Source organism: Schistocerca americana, chromosome X (assembly GCF_021461395.2).
Source record: "Schistocerca americana isolate TAMUIC-IGC-003095 chromosome X, iqSchAmer2.1, whole genome shotgun sequence".
Classification (NCBI taxonomy): domain Eukaryota; kingdom Metazoa; phylum Arthropoda; class Insecta; order Orthoptera; family Acrididae; genus Schistocerca; species Schistocerca americana.
This window is the reverse complement of record NC_060130.1, coordinates 965,310,341-965,330,830: the sequence shown is the minus strand read 5'-3', so window position 1 is coordinate 965,330,830 and position 20,490 is coordinate 965,310,341. Positions and strand designations below refer to the sequence as shown.

Here is a 20,490-nt window from a genome sequence, read left to right as displayed (position 1 = left end):
AATATTATGGGATAAGGAAGGTTTCACGTAAGTTCATATTATGACTCCTAGGTCATATTACAACATAATGTCATAATCCTGTTATGTCTCTTAATATTGTGGTCTATTTGCAGCTATGATAATCGAGTGAAATGATTATTGAGGCCCATAAGTGTGTGTAGAGGCACTGTGATTTGATTTGTAGTGATAAGTAGGAAACGTTCAATATTAAGTATGTATTCATATTGCACTGTATCTTTTGTGTTGCTAAGATATTATATTTTACATTCAAATTTATTTGAATGCAGTTTATATGTTATACTATATTACACAGAAAACACTGCAATAGACCTTACTTGTGAAAAATATATTAATAATGGTTGTCTTCCCCTCCCAAAGAGTTCTGCAACATGAGATGCAAATGATACTTAAGTACACAACTTACATCATTCAGTTCACACATTAACATAAGAAGGTCTCTTGATGTTCCAAGATCAGCAGACATAGGCTTTGGAGTTTGTATATGGTCAAATGAAAGGGATGTTCTTCTAGTGATTGTATCTGAAAACAAGCATGTAACTTTAATTTTATTTTTCAACTTTTCCAAATGTTCCTTTTTTAAATTTTTTACTTTTGAAATTAAAATTTGAACATTATTAGCTTCAAATTTTCATACCTATATCATCAATTGTTACATTTGACTCTGAGGTTAGAGTCAAAACTTGATGAATTATAGTTTTCGCTCCACTTTGCTTGTATGAAAATGGTTGGAATAAGTGAACTTCTTCACAATCAATTTTGCTGTATATATTGTGGTCCACATGCAGTTGACATGAACTGTTTGACTTCATAATTGGAAGAGGCTGGAAATTCTATGGGAAAAAAACATAATTTAGATTTTAGTTTTTGAATAATTCATTTTTAATGCATTTACAAACAAAACAATCCACAAATTTAAGGTGACATAATTTTGACAGGATCAGCTGCACAGAGTTAATATGATCATTGAACAGGTCCTTTGTAAAAATCAACGTGTCGTCTACAAGCAATAATCATGAGAAACTCTGCTTGCTGCGTTTGTTTACTAGTTCCAGAAGGTTGTAGATATTATAGACTATATCTATTACATGTTTCATGACTTCTGGAAAGCCTTTGATAGAGTTTGGTACTGTAACTCATTGAAAAAAACACATACTTATGGAATATACGAAGAGGAATGAAAATGGACTGAAGACTCCACCAATATCAGTATATAATTCCTAATGGAGAGAAATAATCAGAATCAATAGTATCATCTTATTTACCTTACAGAAATGCAGTAGAACTGTTACTGTTCATGATAAGTATAAATGACATGGGATATTAAATTTCTGGGTCCCTGATGATCGTTGCAAATGATGCAGTTATTTAGTGAGGCTGTCAGAGAATTGTTCCAAAAACTAAGATGAGATGCAGATGATCAGCACTTGGTGCTCAGGTCAACTGACTTCCAACACAAATAAATATAATTTAATATGTACAAAGAGACACAAAATATATTAATTGTCTAAATGATCAGTGATGAGTCAATGGAAACAGTCACAAGTTTGAAACATCCAGAAGTAGCTGTCCAAATAATCTAGAGTGAAATAACATTGAAAATCTAGCTGTGTAGAAGCCAGATGTTAGACTAAGATTTAGCAGCAAAATATTGGTGTTGCTGCTGCTGGTGTCTTCAGTCCATAGACTGGTTTGATTGTTTACAAAACCCTTGTTTGACTAATTTTTTGAGTATTATTGTCAATGAAAACGTCATGGAAAGAGCAAATAGTTTATGTTTGTAAGAAATTCAGTACTAATATATATCTATTGAAATATGCCTCAGTCTTCCTGGCCCATGATACCTTAAGGCATACATATTTTGGATTGATATATCAACAACTTCACAATGGTATTGAGATTAGGGGTGGTTAAAGTACTTACCATCAACTCTACATACATCCAGCAGGAAATCATGACAGTGAAGCTAAACCCAGAAGATAATGTAATACACAGCAATGTACATGAAACTGCCTGTCAGATTAAAACTGTGTGCCAGACCAAGACTCGAACTCCGGATCTCTGACTTTCACTGGGCAAGTGCTCGGCTGGCTGAGCAACCCAAGCATGACATACAGCCCATAGTCACAGCTTTACTTCCAATTGTACCTCATATCCTACCTATCAGTATCTCATCTCCTACCTTTCTAATTTCACATAAGTTCTCCTGTGATGGTTGTAGTACTAGCACCCGTAGAAGAAAGCATATTGCAGAGAGGTATGTTTCCAGAATGAAATTTTCATTCTGCAGTGGAATGTGCACTGATATAAAACTTCCTGTCAGATGAACTCCGTGTGCTGGACCGAGACTTGTACTCAGGACCTTTACTTTGTTGGAAAAGTGCTCTACTGACTGAGCTATCCAAGCATGTCTCACACCCCACCCTCACAGCTTTACTTCTGCCAGTATCTCATCTCCTACCTTCCAAAATTTGCAGGAGAATGTCAGTGAATTCTGGAAGGTAAGAGATAAGTTACTGGTGGAAGCAAAACTATGAGGATGGGGTGTGAGTTGTGCTTTGGTAGCTCAGTCATTGAGCACACATGCCAGCAAAATCCAAAGCTTGATTTTCTCCACATGTAATCTTATAGTCATTATCTTAGGTGTAAGTTAGAGGAAGTAATATTTTCCTTACACTGTACTGGAATGTGGGTCTCGGTCCAGCACACAATTTTAATCTGCAGTTTCATATCAGTTCACACTCCATAGTCACAAATCCTTTCTGGATGCAATGTACATATCTATAATATATGGGTAAAACAAAATTTTCACAGAATTACAACTAATAAAAAATTTGCTGACTACAGTCCACAGAAAACAGAAACAATTATTTTACAACAGACTACCATACAATCTTAAGATATCTAATTTAAACACCTTAAAAACAAACTTAAGGTTTTATTAATAGAGAAATGGTGTTATTCAACAGAAGATTTCAAGCAGTAATGTCTCTTTGTAAAATTGTTAATGTCTATAATTTGTTTTTGTAGGAAGTAATTGATAATTCCTTATCTACACATTTATATCAGTGTATGCATTTATGGACATGTGAAGTAAAGCAATGATGATGTCTGGAAACTGACTCTTATATGAACAGACAATAGAACTGTGCAATGCAGAGATCCCTACCTACAAAATTGCCAAGAGCCCACATTCCAGTATGATGTAGGGAAAATATTACTTCCTCTAACTTACACCTATGATAATGACCATAAGATTACATATGGAGAAAATCAAGCTTACACGAATGGGTTCTGTTTGAAGAGTGAATGAAATGATGAGGAAGTGCTTCTAGTACTCAACATAAACTCTAACATATGTTGTACAGTATCAGATAAACACAAAACACAAACTAACTAGTTTTGTGTCAAACAAGCAATAAAAGACACAAAGTGTAACAATTTTTAATGATGGTTTTCATGCAGAATAGACGCACTTATTATATACGTGATCAATAATCTGACTAGAAAACTGGAGCAGCTAACTGAAACATTAGACTGTCAAATCAAAATATTTGATGAATGTTTCAAAAGGATCAAATACTTTCACTGCTAGCCTAATGGGTTACATAGTTATTTGACATTGTCAAATGGGACGATTTGCAATCTGTGATGTTAAAATATGTGGAAAGAAAATACAAGGTCAAGATCACTAAAATTGCTTTATTTGATAACTAGTTTCAGCTCACTGATGAGTCATCTTCATATCTAAAATACAGAAAATTGCATAATGGAAGTGAACAATAGTGTAGTAGATTTTATATTTAAACTTCCATTCTATGAGACATACCAATGAAACTTTTATTTCATGTATACCACTCATATGACATTACTCATTGTCATAATCTGTTCAGCTGAATCACTCTCATTGTCATGTACAAACTGAAAAAAATCTATGTAGTTCATGACAAAATAAAGAAACATTTTATAGGGATTGTGACAAAATAAAGATTTACAATGTGCATTTGGTAAGTGGCACATAGATGTGATCTCACCTAAAGTAGGCCCCCATGGTTACATACAGTCTATCACTAACCATGTGTGCCACTTGTAATGTTACAGGAACAAGGATGTAGATCAATGACAGCTGTCAGAAAACTAGGCACATGTGCAGCACTATTGTTAGAGAGGGTGCTACTAGCCAATGAAGTTCTCCAAAGATGTGCCTCTATAGTACTATAGGAAATGACAATGTAATGAACTTTCTACTAGATTTATGTTATTTAAATTGTAAGGAACTATGTTCCACATCTACAATCCGAGGTAACCATATACTGAGCATAGGCTTTTCATTAAGTAGTAACAAACAAGAAAACATTAAAAACAGAAGAAATAAAATGGTCACTATTGAAAGCAGTGCAATATTTACAGTATAGTGAAGTATGTATGGTACCAATAATCAAAAACCACAATACTCAATAACAAAGGGTGTTATACTGTAACTTGAAGTCTAGGTGGCACTTAGAATCGGTGTAAAAAGTGGATTTAATTACACCGGTAAATGGACAGATAACCAAAGTCTATTTGATGTTATATGCAATGGTAGTATGAAAAGGATAGTTCCTACTCACCAAATAGTGGAGACAATGATCGCACATAGGCACTACAAAAAGACTGTCACAAAGTGAGCGTTTCGCCAAAAAAGCCTTCATCAAAAATAGACAACATACACACAACCTATCATGCAAATGCAACTCACACACACACATGACTGCAGTATATGGCTGCAGAGGCTGCACTGTGAGCAGCAGCGCATGATGGGAGAAGCAACTGGTTGGTGGGGCTAAGGAGGCTGGGGCTGGGAGGGGGAGGGATAACAGCACAGGTGAGGGATGCTAAAGTGCTGCATGTGGGAGCATGGCATGGACAAGGTAGAGTGAGGGTAGGGCAGCTGGGTGCAGTCAGGTGGTTAGACAGAGGGCAAGGGGGGGTGGGGGAGTGGGAGGGGGCGTTAGGGGAAAAGGAATGAAGTGAAAAGACTGTGGGTACATTGGTGGAAAGAGTACTCTGTAGTGCTGGAATGAGAATAGGCAAGGGGCTAGATGGGCAAGTACAATGACTAACTAAGGTTGAGACCAGGAGAGCTATGGAAATGTAGAATGTGTTGCAGGGAGAGTTCCCACTTGCACAATTCAGAAAAGCTGGTATTGGTAGGAAGGATCTAGATGGCACAGGGTGTGAAGCAGTCTTTGAAATGAAGAATGTCACGTAGGGCAGCATTCTTAACAATGGGGTGATCCAGCTGTTTCTTGGCCACAGTTTGACAGTGGACAGACAGCTTCTTGGTTGTCATGTCCACATAGAATGTAGCACAGAGGTTGCAGCTTAGCTTGTAGATCGCATGACTGGTTTCACAGGTAGCCTTTGATGGGGTAGGTGATGCTTGTGACTGGGCTGGGGTAGGTGGTGGTGGGAGGATGTATGGGACAGGTCTTGCATCTAGATCTATTACAGGGATATGAGCCATAAGCCAAGGGGTTGGGAGCAGGGGATGTGTGGGGATGGATGAGGATATTGTGTGGGTTTGGTGGGCAGTGGAATATCAATGTGGGAGATGTGGGAAGGATGGTGGGGAGGACATTTTATATCAAGGCACAACGAGTGGAAGTCAAAACCCTGGTGGAGAATGTGATTCAGTTGCTCCAATCCTGGGTGATACTGAGTCATGAGGGGAATGCTCTTCTGTAGCTGGACGGTGGGACTTCGGGGGGTGGTAGGTGATTGGAGAAATAAGGAACGGGAGATCTGTTTTTGCACAATTGTACAAGGTTGTGAGGATAACTTTGGTCTGTGAAGGCCACAGTGAGGCCTTCAGTGTATTTCGAGAGGGACCACTCGTCACTGCAAATGTGACCGTGGGTGGCTAAGCTGTATGGAAGGGAATTCTTGGTATGGGATAGGTGGCAGCTGTCAAAGTGGAGGTACTGCTAGTCGTTGGAGGTTCAATGTGGACAGAGGTACTGATGTAGCATCTTTGAGGTGGAGGTCGTCACTGAGGAATGTGGCATTGGAGGTCCAAGTAAAGTGAATGGGGGAAAAGGTGCTGAGATTCTGGAGAAATATGGATAAGTTGTCCTCACCCTCAAACCATGTCATGAAGATGCCATCAATGAATTTGAAGCAGGTGAGGAGTTTGGGGTTCTGGGTGTTCCAGAAGGATTCCTCTAGATGGACGACAAATAGGTTGGCATAAGATGGTGCCATATGCATGCCCATAGCCGTACCTTGGATTTGTTTGTAGGTAATGCCTTCAAAGGAGAAGTAGTTGTGGCCCAGGATATAGTTGGTCGTGGTGAATAGGAAGAAGGGTGTAGGTTTGTAATCTGTCGGGCATTGGGAAATGTAGTGTTCAACAGTGGTAAGGCCATGGACATTAACGATGTTAGTGTAAAGGGAGGTGGCATAAATAGTGGTCATCAGAACACCATGTGGTAAAGGAACAGGAGCTGTGGAGAGCTGGTGGAGGAAATGGTTGGTATGTTTTTAGTAGGAGGGTAGGTTGCGGGTAATAGGCTGAAGGTGTTGGTCTATGAGAGCAGAGATTCTCTCAGTGGAGGCACAGTAACTGGCCACACTGGGGTGTCCTGAGTGGTTGGGTTTATGGACTTTAAGAAGCATGTAGAAGGTAAGAGTGCAGTGGTAGTGATGAGGAGAGAGATCGACTCTGGGGAGAGGTTCTGGGATGGACCTAAGGATTTGTGGAGAGACCGGATATCCTGCTGGATTTCTGGAATGGGGTCACTGTGGCAGGGTTTGTAGGTGGATGAATCTGACAGTTGGAGGAATCTTTCTGTCATTTAATCCTTACAGTTCAAAACAACAGTGGTGGAGCCTGTCAGCATGTAGGATTATAAGGTCAGGATCAGTTTTTAGGTGGTGGATTGTAGTTCTTTCTGTAGATGTAAGGATAGTTTGCATGTTGAGGGATTTGGGGAATGATGTAGAGGCAAGGTTCAAGGTTAAGAAATTCTGGAAAGTTAGCAAGGAGTGATTAGGGGACAGCGGTTGGATGGAGGAGTGGACTGAGTCAGGTAGGATTCAGCATTGGTCTTTGGTTGAGTCTGGTAGGATTGATAGTGGAAATTTGTTAATTGTATGGACTGGGATAAGGAGAGAAGGTCTTTAACAAGCCCTGCATGATTAAATTTGGGGCCAGGCAAAAGGTGAGCCTTTTGGAAAGGACTGATACGTCTGCGGTTGGAGGAAAGGTTCACGACTGTGTTTAGGTTCTGATTTCTGTATGGTGATGGGAGGGAGTGTTCGAAGGTGAGGTAAATGTAGTAGGTCTGGAAGGCAGGGTTTGTTAGCTATGAGGGGATGGGTGGGAGGTTTGGAGGTTGTTGTAGAGGTGGTGGATAGTGGTAGTCCATGGCAGAGTTAGGAAGCGAACAGGGTGGAGAGTTTTTTCAAGGTGGCATTGTGCACGTTGCTCTAGTTCTTGAAGGGCAAGTGTTTCAATGTGTGATGTGGGATCCAGGCATTTGGGATTGCATAGCAGGAGAATTTTACAGACGGAAAGGAGGTATTGCAAGGATTGATTGATATGGTTTTGCAGGACTGTGTTGATGAGGGTTAAGGACTGGCGGAATCTGAACAGATGGAGGTCATTGAGGAAGGAAGTGTGGCAGATGGAGATGGATGATTTGATGGTAAGGGCATTTGGGGGGATTCTATGAGCCAGTAAATGTAGCAGGAACAGGGTTCTGCCTAGGGATAAGAAAACTTTTCTGTACTGATGAAGATGGAAGGAGGAAAGATCTATGCTGGAGGATAGAAACGCATAAAAATACATAAATATCGTAGAAGTACATCTGAAAAAATTCACAAAAATATACCTGCAACCAATGTGCCATATTCTATGTAGGCATGACAACCAACAAGCTGTCTGTCCGCATGAATGGCTGCAGATGTCTGTGGCCAAGAAACAGATGGACCATCCAATTGCTGGGTACACTGCACAACACAATGTTCTTCATTTCAATGACTGCTTAACAGCCTGTGCCATCTGGATCATTCCCACTGATTCCTGCTTTTCTGAACTGCACAGGTGTAACTCTCACTGCAATATATCTTAGATTCCTGTAATACTTCTGGCCTCAGCCTTCATCAGTCACTGGTAAGTCTCTGAAGGTTGCATATATTGGCCTATTTTTTGCCTATTTCAGTCACACTGCAGCATCTGCTATGGGGACATTCCTGCCTCCAGAGTGAAATTCTGAAGAAAGGTGTGTGTATGTGGGGAGGGAGGGAGGGGGTGATCAGAACACTGAGCAAAGTTACACCTAAAGTACGCTGCTGTACCCTCTTTACCAAGCTCCAGGTATTACCTGCAATGCTTTACATCAAAAGTAGCTTAAATGAGTTCACCACCCGAAAGAATACACACCCTTAAAATACCAGAGGCAAACTGAACCTCAATATACCATGATACAAAGACTGCAAACTCACACAAAATAACAGGTTCAGAAGTTTTTAATAAACTTATAATATCTGCTTGGACATTGTCCTAATATATATTCAAAATTAAGATGATTCGTAACTGAAACATACATTTTCAAGATAGCTGAACTATTTAAAATAAACAAGATTTATATTGGTACTTAAGGATATTTCCAACAGATATGGAAGTAAATTGTAAAAAAATTACTGTAAAAATTATTCTTAGTTGTATATTTAATCTACAAACCTATTCCACTGTAAGTGGTCAATGGTGAATCAACAGAATTTCTTGATGTTTCAGGATGTGTCCCATCAACTAGTCCCTTCTTTTAGTCAGTTTGTGCCATAAATTTCTTTATTCTCCCAGTTTGATTCTAAAATTTTTACCCTCCATACTTCCTCCCATTACAAAAATGACTATTTCTTGATTCCTCATGATGCATCCCATGAACCAGTTTTTTCTTTTAGTTAGTTTGTAGCATAAGTTTCCCCAACCCCCCCCCCCCCCCCCCCAGTTTGATTCAGTACCTCCTCATTAGTTATTCAGTCTGCCCATATAATTTTCAGCATTCTCCTACCGCACCACATTTCTAAAGCTTCTGTTCTCTTTTTATTTATCATTCACATAGTCCTTCTGTACAGAGCTATACTCTAGACACATTCCTTCAGAAAAGACTGCCTAACACTTAGATTAATGTAGATATTAATTCTTTCTGCAGTTTATTTCCCATTTGCTTAAGCCATAATCAGTTATTTTGCTGCCCAAGTAACAAAACTCATCATCTACTACTTTTAGTGCTATAATGTTGAATGTTTACCTTCACTCATCTGTCCATGAAACATGATTATTTAAGAAAAGTATGTGGGTGTCTAATTACGCTGTCATTTATATTGAAATTTTGTGATACTAACCGATCTAAATGAATATGGTGTTGTCTGAATCACTGACTGATGCTGATATCTGTTGTTACAAGATCCAATTTCTTTAACCTTCTTAATAATCAGTGTAGTTTTTTCTGCACCAACAAGGCTGTAGTGTGTCGGACAATTTCCATTCACATCCATCTGAAAAAAGGGCAGTTGCATAGTGGGTCATTAATGTGTGGAATATAATTTAAAAAAATAAAAACATACAAAAACTATATTGTACAATACACTACCCAAATGTGCCCTTGACACGATTATAAATAATAACTATGAAAGATAACTGAGTTAAATACATTACAAGCTTTCTTTTGTTTTTAACTCCCATGTTCACTTTTTATTTTGTAGGACATGTACTTAGTACAGTAACACTGTCCTCTATCTGAAGATTTGTTTGAACATCATAGTCATATTATAGGTGGTATGCCTTTGCATTTCTCCTGCCTTTGAACTGATTTACCCTGGCAGTTATAAGGGAAGAAACAGTTTAATGTGGACTTTAAATCACAGTGAAACTTGGCATTTTTCACAGTAACAAATTATTCCTTGAGGTGAAAGAAGCAATAACTGACTTGGGAAAAAAGTGAAAATTACTTCTAAATTTGTAGTCTGGCACTTAACTCAATCAGGCATTATAAAATCCAAAAACAGTTTCTGAATGTTAACTACATTCCAGTCCAGTATAACTATTCCAAGTGACTTCGAATTCTTAAACTTTTTTTTTTCCCCAAATAATGTTTTTCAGTACGGCTGCTTTTTGTAATGTCACAAACTGCTGAAATTGAAAAACAATATACTGTGACTAATCATCATATGTCGCTTGACTACTACTTTAATTACCTATGTCCATAAGACAATTTTATAATTTCTGCTTATTTTTTAAAAATTAGAAATCCAGATATCAAAAGGTGAAATTTTCGAAGTTTTGTTGAATAATGTCAATAGAAATTATGTATATTTTATTTCACACTCTTATCATTGTTTCTATCTGCCACATTTGTGAAGAATCATGCCTTTCTTGATAAATGTCACTCCTGTCATAACCCAGGTTTGACTCTTGAATGTGTACCATCCCTCTCAAGTGTATTGTTCTTTTCTAAGACATCACTTGATAATAAGGATAATATAATTATGATGAGTCTTGTAATGTCCCTTATTTGACAGTTATTTATGCATCCCTTATACAGCAGCAATAATTTAACTTAAAATGAATATATGCATTTTGCACATGTGTGAACGGCATTATAAATATCACCATAACGATTCTGGATCAAACCTGCTTATGGCCACAAGCATACAAAAGTACCAGTTTATTAAAGCATAAAGTAGAAGTGACAAAACAATAGGAAACCTATTATGACTGAAATTAACATTATTCATACTGAAAATCAAATAGCAACATCTATTACTTTATTCTTCTTAAATTTCATGACATTCTGGCAGTTTGGAGTTTTTCTCTTTTTTACATATTTGAACTGCAATCACTCTAGTAACTTGGCCACTTACCCCATCAAAATTTAAAAGTTTATGAATGAATGAAGTCATATGACCTTGTGTATACAACAGACATTTCATCCTACAACACTACAGTAATGAAGGTATCCTATTAATTTTATTCACCATCATTTGTTTTACCTTCATTAGCAAGCTTTGCAACATTCACAATGTTACTGTGTGTCAGTTTACTTTAGGATACCACAACAGAATGCAGGTGATTATCTGATGATGGCCCAATGTTCACAACCATTTATGGACTGAAACAGTTATCTAACAATTTTTTCCCTCCTGATTGGTTAGAGTATTTTTTGTTAAGCTCTACAAGTCTGATCTGAGATCATATAACAAGTACCATGTTCTGTTATTTCTCCTAAAGAGCAACAGGTCATCATCCTTTTATGCCTATGTATCACAGGTGGATATAATTCAGACAAAACAATACATCTTTGTTATTGTTATTGGTATTGTTATTGTTATTCACTTATTTCTGGCTAGATGCATTTCTCGTTATCTGCTGTTAACAACTGCTGCCATTCTCACTCCAGTGATACTCTTCAACTCATGAGTGTGTGTGCAGCCCATATATCAGTACAGTAAGTAAACTACATCTACTATATGTCCAAAATCTCTTTGAATAAGTAACTACTCATCGCACCAGAAAAACATCATTATTCACATTTTGGCAGGCATATGGATTGCTACACAGTCAGTATATGATAGTAGTCTGCAAGGATCTTGGATGCAACCAAACATTGTGACATCAACTTTGTTCTCACAATTTAGAACATTCTACTGAAACAGAAATCTAAAAATTTAAGTCATTAAGTGTAGTAGTTTATGTTTTTACAGTTGTTACAAGTATCAAAGTTTTCAACATCCACAACATTGGACAAAACTGGGAATTGTGTGACTGTCAAGTTCATTGAGGAGGAATTAACACTAAATTTAATTCATTTGAAGCTGATGAAAATGTGAGAGGACCCTTATCCATCATTTTTCACTATTTAGGAATGGACTGTTGAGCTTATATGTTGGCATACAGCCTACTAATAATCCAAAAGAGTGTCTAAGAAGTTTAACACAAGCAGCAATTATCACAAATGTGCATCTACATCTACATCTACATCTACATTGATACTCCGCAAGCCACCCAACGGTGTGTGGCGGAGGGCACTTTACGTGCCACTGTCATTACCTCCCTTTCCTGTTCCAGTCGCGTATGGTTCGCGGGAAGAACGACTGTCTGAAAGCCTCCGTGCGCGCTCTAATCTCTCTAATTTTACATTCGTGATCTCCTCGGGAAGTGTAAGTAGGGGGAAGCAATATATTCGATACCTCATCCAGAAACGCACCCTCTCGAAACCTGGCGAGCAAGCTACACCGCGATGCAGAGCGCCTCTCTTGCAGAGTCTGCCACTTGAGTTTATTAAACATCTCCGTAACGCTATCACGGTTACCAAATAACCCAGTGACGAAACGCGCCGCTCTTCTTTGGATCTTCTCTATCTCCTCCGTCAACCCGACCTGGTACGGATCCCACACTGATGAGCAATACTCAAGTATAGGTCGAACGAGTGTTTTGTAAGCCACCTCCTTTGTTGATGGACTACATTTTCTAAGCACTCTCCCAATGAATCTCAACCTGGTACCCGCCTTACCAACAATTAGTTTTATATGATCATTCCACTTCAAATCGTTTCGTACGCATACTCCCAGATATTTTACAGAAGTAACTGCTACCAGTGTTTGTTCCGCTATCATATAATCATACAATAAAGGATCCTTCTTTCTATGTATTCGCAATACATTACATTTGTCTATGTTAAGGGTCAGTTACCACTCCCTGCACCAAGTGCCTATCCGCTGCAGATCTTCCTGTATTTCGCTACAATTTTCTAATGCAGCAACTTCTCTGTATACTACAGCATCATCCGCGAAAAGCCGCATGGAACTTCCGACACTATCTACTAAGTCATTTATATATATTGTGAAAAGCAATGGTCCCATAACACTCCCCTGTGGCACGCCAGAGGTTACTTTAACGTCTGTAGACGTCTCTCCATTGATAACAACATGCTGTGTTCTGTTTGCTAAAAACTCTTCAATCCAGCCACACAGCTGGTCTGATATTCCGTAGGCTCTTACTTTGTGCAGAGCTGAAACACTCATAATTCAAACTGCACTACATCTAAAAATTGCAAAGGAATATGTTCAGTACATTTTTTTATCAGAAATTACACATGAGAAAGCTTTGATGAATTAGTTTCACATCCCATTGATAATATGTTGAAAAATAAATGCTGTTTATATCACTTTCATTTTAAATGTTAGACGAAAATGTTTTGCAGTCTAACTTTATGTGAAAAATTTGGTTGTAATGATAATTCTTTGAAGTAGTTTAAAATATTCATTCTCATGCAGTTTTCCTTTATAACACACAAAATACACACCAAAAGTCAAATTTTCCTGGCAGAAATTCATTTCCTTTCAAAAAAAATTCAAAATATGAAGAAAATTTGACATGATAGTCCAGTTTCTACTATGTTTTGACTTACGTTTTATTATTATCAATTTAGTTAGTTATTTAGTTAATTTTATGTTCAATGGAGCATTTTGTATAGTAAATCATAATGTTGTGGAATTTCATAAATTAAGAAAAACAGCAGAAACACATCACAGTGTTCACCTTTCCTGAAAATTGACTTTAGTTTAAAAAAGTCTGAGTAAAGTTTTTACCAAAATATGTGATCACTTTCATAAAAATGTAGAATGATTGACACACAACAGAATTTAATGTGAAAGCAAACTGATGAAGTTTTTATTTGATAGTTTACATGTAACATTGGGCAAAAGATTCATATATTTTCTTCTCTATGAACAGAATTTTTTTTTACTAAATATAGAGTCACATAATAAAAGAGCATGTATATGAGTTACATTACTACTGATTACCATGCAGCTATGTGCGGATATCAAGTAATTATACTGTCTCCAAACAAAATAGGGCAATTAATTAGATTAACACTGAAATGAAGATTTAGATGTGTGTTTTCTGCTTGTGAACATTTACATTTACTTAATACTTGAAAGTTAGATAGAAAAAGAGAAGCCTAACATAACTATGCAGAGTTCATATTTCATTGTTGGAAATATTTGTATGACTATTTATGACAGATACATTCTCTTTAACAATTTCTAAACGATGGCTTTGAAAAGTATGTAACTATTTGAAATTTAAATTTCCAAGCATTTCATATATGGTTGTTTCTGGAATTTAATGTGAAGAGTGCATGGTTCTGTATTGTATTTTATTGGTCCTGTTGTCTAGAAAAGCAAATTATGTATCAAACAGTAAACAAGTCAATTTTTATACCAGTGAAAGTGATATCTATGACTACTTTTTAAAAAACTACGAATAATACACTCAACAAATTTACACAGACAAAATAAACATTGCAAAAGCTAGGATGTTTAATTTATTTGCCAAGAAGTCTATATGTGTCTTCCAGTTCAAAGTTTTGTCAAGGTTTAGGGCCAGAACATGACACGATTTGCTTCTGTCTTCACTTAATCACAATGAGTTATTTTTACAGGACATATTGCTGATTTAGAGACAAAACTGCAGTATCTGAGTCTTTGTGACATTCAGTTTTAGTCTGTTTTTATGGAAGCAGGATTCAAGTTTTCCTGTAACATTCTGTAAATTATCTGGAATTTTTTCTATAGTCTCATTCTCTGGCAGACTGAGGTGCATTCTGTGAACACAACTGAGAGTGCATCAATATTTAATGGTCAATCATTAGCATACTACAAGAAATGGTACATGGACCCTGCAGAATCCCTTGGGAAATTGTTTTCCATTTGGAGTAGTAAACTGAATCTGGTCATAAAATAACTCCTTGTTTCCTTTCTATCAAATAAGAGCTGAACCCCTGTAATGCAGCATTCATCATAACTGCTGTAATGCAACATTCTTCATCCCATAGCTCTTGAGTTTTTAAAGTAGTATTGAATGGTTCACTGAATCAAAGTCTTTTGTTAGACCACAGAATATTCCTGAAACATTTGTACCCTGGTCTAATGAGATGCTTATTTTTCCTGTGGATTCTCTGATGGCATTTACAATGCCTTTTCTTCTTTGAAAACCAAGCTGATTTTCAGAAATATAAGAATACTCTCTCTTTGTGTTGCCACAATTTTCGACTACTTTAAGAAAGACCAAATGAGAGTTATAGTATGCATTCCATCTCTCTTTCTTGCGTTATATAGACTGAAAGGGAAGACAACAAAATTAAAAAGTTGTCCTCATTTTCTGGGAAATGTTTTCAGTATTATATGTAGGGCCTATGTGCAGAAGAAACTTACAACTAGCACTTGCAGATAAACCACACAGACACAGAATGGAGTTTACATTAACATATTTAAGACACATTAAATTACAGAATGACTCACCTCCTCAGTTTCGTGATCTACATCAAATCGTTTCATAGAGTTCTGCAACGCTGACAGTATCCCATTTTTAAAATTAAGTACCCATGCCGTCTCTTCTGGATGTGGGCAAACTTCAGAAATTGTTCCATCTTGGAATGAAAACCTTTAACAGAATCAGTTGCCAAGCATTTTTACAGATTATTTTTGAAATTTCCATTGTAAGTCATGCAAACTACAAGGGCAGTTCAATAAGTAATGCAACACATTTTTTTTCTCGGCCAATTTTGGTTGAAAAAACCGGAAATTTCTTGTGGAATATTTTCAAACATTCCCGCTTTGTCTCGTATAGATTCATTGACTTCCGACAGGTGGCAGCGCTGTACGGAGCTGTTAAAATGGCGTCTGTAACGGATGTGCGTTGCAAACAACGGGCAGTGATCGAGTTTCTTTTGGCGAAAACCAGGGCATCTCAGATATTCATAGGCACTTGCAGAATGTCTACGGTGATCTGGCAGTGGACAAAAGCACGGTGAGTCGTTGGGCAAAGCGTGTGTCATCATTGCCGCAAGGTCAAGCAAGACTGTCTGATCTCCCGCGTGTGGGCCGGCCGTGCACAGCTGTGACTCCTGCAATGGCGGAGCGTGCGAACACACTCGTTCGAGATGATCGACGGATCACCATCAAACAACTCAGTGCTCAACTTAACATCTCTGTTGGTAGTGCTGTCACAATTGTTCACCATTTGGGATATTCAAAGGTTTGTTCCTGCTGGGTCCCTCGTTGTCTAACTGAACACCATAAAGAGCAAAGGAGAACCATCTGCGCGGAATTGCTTGCTCGTCATGTGGCTGAGGGTGACAATTTCTTGTCAAAGATTGTTACAGGCGATGAAACATGGGTTCATCACTTCGAACCTGAAACAAAACGGCAATCAATGGAGTGGCGCCACACCCACTCCCCTACCAAGAAAAAGTTTAAAGCCATACCCTCAGCCGGTAAAGTCATGGTTACAGTCTTCTGGGACGCTGAAGGGGCTACTCTGTTCGATGTCCTTCCCCATGGTCAAACGATCAACACTGAAGTGTATTGTGCTACTCTTCAGAAATTGAAGAAACGACTTCAGCGTGTTCGTAGGCACAAAAATCTGAACGAACTTCTCCTTCTTCATGACAACGCAAGACCTCACACAAGTCTTCGTACCCAAGAGGTGCTCACAAAACTTCAGTGGACTGTTCTTCCTCATGCACCTTACAGCCCCGATCTCGCACCGTCGGATTTCCATATGTTTGGCCCAATGAAGGACGCAATCCGTGGGAGGCACTACGCGGATGATGAAGAAGTTATTGATGCAGTACGACGTTGGCTCCGACATCGACCAGTGGAATGGTACCGTGCAGGCATACAGGCCCTCATTTCAAGGTGGCGTAAGGCCGTAGCATTGAATGGAGATTACGTTGAAAAATAGTGTTGTGTAGCTAAAAGATTGGGGAATAACCTGGTGTATTTCAATGCTGAATAAAACAACCCCTGTTTCAGAAAAAAAATGCGTTGCATTACTTATTGAACTGCCCTCGTACTATGTGCAGTATGTGTACTGCTAGCTCCAAATGATACACACCAAACACATGTTTACTGAGCCTGAAAATTAATTATCTGTTCTCCCTAGGAGTCTAGACAATCACATTACAATAAACTTGATAAATTTATACATTTATCCATTCACACACTAATCTATGATGTTATACAATTATAGAGATGAAGCAACATTGAAATGCTTATGTGGACTACGTTAATAAATAACTGCTATTAAATACAGAGAACTTATTTTATTTGTCAGTGGCTCTTGTCATTGTTAATCAGCTCTTAAGAAGAAAAGTGACAACTCCAAAATGAGCTACAGTTTTTATAAGTATACTATTCACTTATGTTCATCTATAACAACATGCTTAACCTTCAACAACCCTTTTTTCATACATGATCTACATTTTAAATAATGTATATTCAGAAACTGCCCTATATTTTGTGTGAATATTAACCATATCTTACTTGATATACTAGATAGAATGACCACATAAGCCGCTTAATCACTTCCAGAATGTCTTAAGTGTCACGTGCCACCACTGACAACTGGTTTATGAGCAGCCAAGTGTGCGCTAATGAAGGCAAAATTAATACTGTTTACTATGGTTTACTTTCACCGCAGTGCTAAAAAGTGGTTAACAGTTCTCTGACTCCAAACCAAAGTAAATGATGTGTAGTAATTCTGCAATTGAAGAGAAATAGCAAAAGAAACAAACACACTGATATTTCTTAGAGATGGATACTGTCAAAACTCCAGAGTACACTAATACTGAAAATGGAAACACCTATGTAGGAAATATTGAAATTCAGGAAGAGAAGAGTGGTGGTGGAGGTGGACCTACACAAAGAATAAATAAATTCAATCATTACCACCACCACCCACACAGTACAAATTTCCTCACACGTGACAGAAAAGGCTTCTGAAAAAATAGCAGGTAAAGATGCATAGCACTGGATTGCTCAAGACTAACAAATGTAATATGTTATGATATGAATGTAACGTGTTCTTTTTTCTTATTTCATTAAGAAATTATCTTGGGTTTTTAGGTTAGAGGAACCCCTATTGGGATCAGGCACAAACTGCCTGCAAAATTGAAGATACATCAGCCACAATGTTCTCAGAGAACGCTCATCTTCATAGATTACATATAGAAAAGGTTAGTAAGATATCAGTAAACTGCAGGAGCACCCAACGAAAGGAGCATCCAAGCTTATAATGCCCACATTGTTTAGGAACAGGAAGTTGGTTGAAACTGGAAGTGAATAGCAATGAACTCCTAAGTTCAGATTGGAATATTCATCATAAGGATACATTAGTCACCAATGGCGGCAGCATATTTATTGCAATAAACAACTTGATACTGTTTAATGGTGTTATCACAGATTCCAAAAGTAAATTAATCTCGCTGAAGTTCAGTATCAAAGGTCAATCAAAAATGGAGTCATATGCTTTCTTTTTTATAGGCTGACTGGGTCAGGAGCTGTAGTAGTGGAGCAGTTCAAAGGGAACTTGCAGAATATCGATAATAACTTCCCTGATCATGCTGTTGTAATAGGGGGTGACTTCAACCTGCCAGGTATAGATTGAGAAAGACATGCTATCATAACCGGCCAATGGCCTTGCCACAGTGGTAACACAGGTTCCCATCAGATCACCAAAGTTAAGCACTGTCAGGCTAGGCTAGCACTTGGCTGCGTGCTCATTTGGTCTGCCGAGCGCTGTTGGCAAGCAGGATGCACTCAGCCCTTGTGAGGCAAACTGAGGAGCTACTTGATTGAGAAGTAGTGGCTCCAGTCTCGGAATCTGACATACAACTGGGAGAGCGGTGTGCCCTCCATACCCACATCCAGTGACGCCTATGAGCTGAGGATGACACGGCAGCTGGTCAGTACCATTGGGCCTTCATGGCCTATTCGGGAGGAGTTTGGTTTTAGTTTTATGATATCATAACTGGTACCAGAGTTAAGCATGCATATGGCATTATTTTAAATGTATTTTCATAAAATTACTTCAAGCAGATAATTAGAAAAGCAACCCATGAAGGTAAAATCTTGGATCTCCTGGCAACAAATAGACCTCGACTTATTGAATCTGTCAACACAGTGGAAAACAAGTGATCATGCAGCTGTGATAGCAACTACAACTACGGGTATAACAAAAAAAGTTGAGATAGACAGGAAAATATTTTTACTTAGCAACAGTCACAGGATACAAACTGTCAAGTATCTAAGCAGTCAGCATCAAATATTCACTGCCGAGGATGAAGAAACTGAGCACAAATGGAAAAAATTCAAAACCATCGTTCATTATGCCTTGGACAAATATGTCCCAAGCTAGGTCTTAAACAATGGGAAAGACCCACCGTGGTTTAATATCTGGGTTAAAAAACTGCTAAGTAAACAAAAAGAGCTTCATAACATATTCAAGAGAAGACAAAACCTAGATAAACAGAAGCTGAATGACGCAAAGATGAGCATAAGGAGAGCAATGAGAGAAGCATTCAATGATTTTGAAAGAAAAATTTTGTCAACTGATTTGACTAAAAATCCTAAGAGTTTTTGGGCGCATGCATGCTGGCACTAGACTTTGAATTCTAAAAACTGTTCAAGTCTGGTTTACAGGCACATATTGTGGGGCAACAATTTTCAATGGTATAGACATCTAATCCTTTAAACAACATTGTATCTTAACAGTGGGACAGAAATGGTCTTTTTTGAGTTTAGTACTCACCCTTAACATTTCAATAATTGTCCTTACCTTAACGGATGTGCTGTCACAGCAACCGAAAATGCTATAGCTGCATCAGGATCATTATTACCATCATCCCTCAATGAAATACCTTGGATCTGTTGAAATCCATGTTATTAGCACATTGTTATACACATACTGAATTTTCAGTTTAATCAACATATAATTTTTCATACCTTCAGCATTCCATCACATTCTGATATGAACTCTATAGACAGCTCAGCACTGATGTGTAGTGTAGATTCATTTCTACTCGTTCCAGCAAACAGTGTTTTTACATCAATGGAGTAATCATATTCATACCTAGCATTTGGTAAATACTTAAATTTTCCACCACCTGTTGAGAGAAAGACAGACGTGATTAACATATTCACACAGTTTGACACAATGAATAAGATTACTTCAGTGTTTCACTGTTTCAGAAATATTTCATTTTCCTAATTATAAGATAAATATAAAAGTAAAGCTGAAATGTGTTGATAAGAAGATAGTGCAGCATTTCCCTTGATTATAGGCTCCACAAATGTGAGAAAACTTAGATATTGTGTTTTTTCGCAATTTGATTTTGCATCTAGCACTTTCAGCCTTGGCTACAAACCAGTGTGTGTGTGTGTGTGTGTGTGTGTGTGTGTGTGTGTGTGTGTGTGTGTGTGTGTGTGTCAGTGTGTGCATGTGTGTGAAGAGAGAGAGGAGTAGTTCGGCAAATCAAAAGACACTATATTGAAGTGAATTATGCAGTATTCACTGAACAACCTGATCCATATTCTGTCATGTTACACAAATATTAAAATTCATAACTTTGTCTATACATT

At 37.9% G+C, this 20,490-nt stretch overlaps 1 protein-coding gene across 1 annotated transcript in view; it reads right to left on the bottom strand.

The window, feature by feature from the left end:
• Nucleotides 1-19,990, bottom strand: part of LOC124555064 — a 704,233-nt gene extending 684,243 nt beyond the window's left edge. Inside the window, exons 1-6 of the mRNA XM_047128850.1 lie at nt 19,855-19,990; nt 19,688-19,776; nt 15,370-15,511; nt 9,409-9,561; nt 656-851; nt 425-540 (exon numbers count right to left, since the gene is read on the bottom strand). Coding sequence (XP_046984806.1) covers nt 425-540; nt 656-851; nt 9,409-9,561; nt 15,370-15,511; nt 19,688-19,776; nt 19,855-19,863 — 705 coding nt within the window. The 5' untranslated portion in view covers nt 19,864-19,990. The remainder of the gene's footprint in view (nt 1-424; nt 541-655; nt 852-9,408; nt 9,562-15,369; nt 15,512-19,687; nt 19,777-19,854) is intronic.
• Nucleotides 19,991-20,490: the final 500 nt, after the last annotated feature.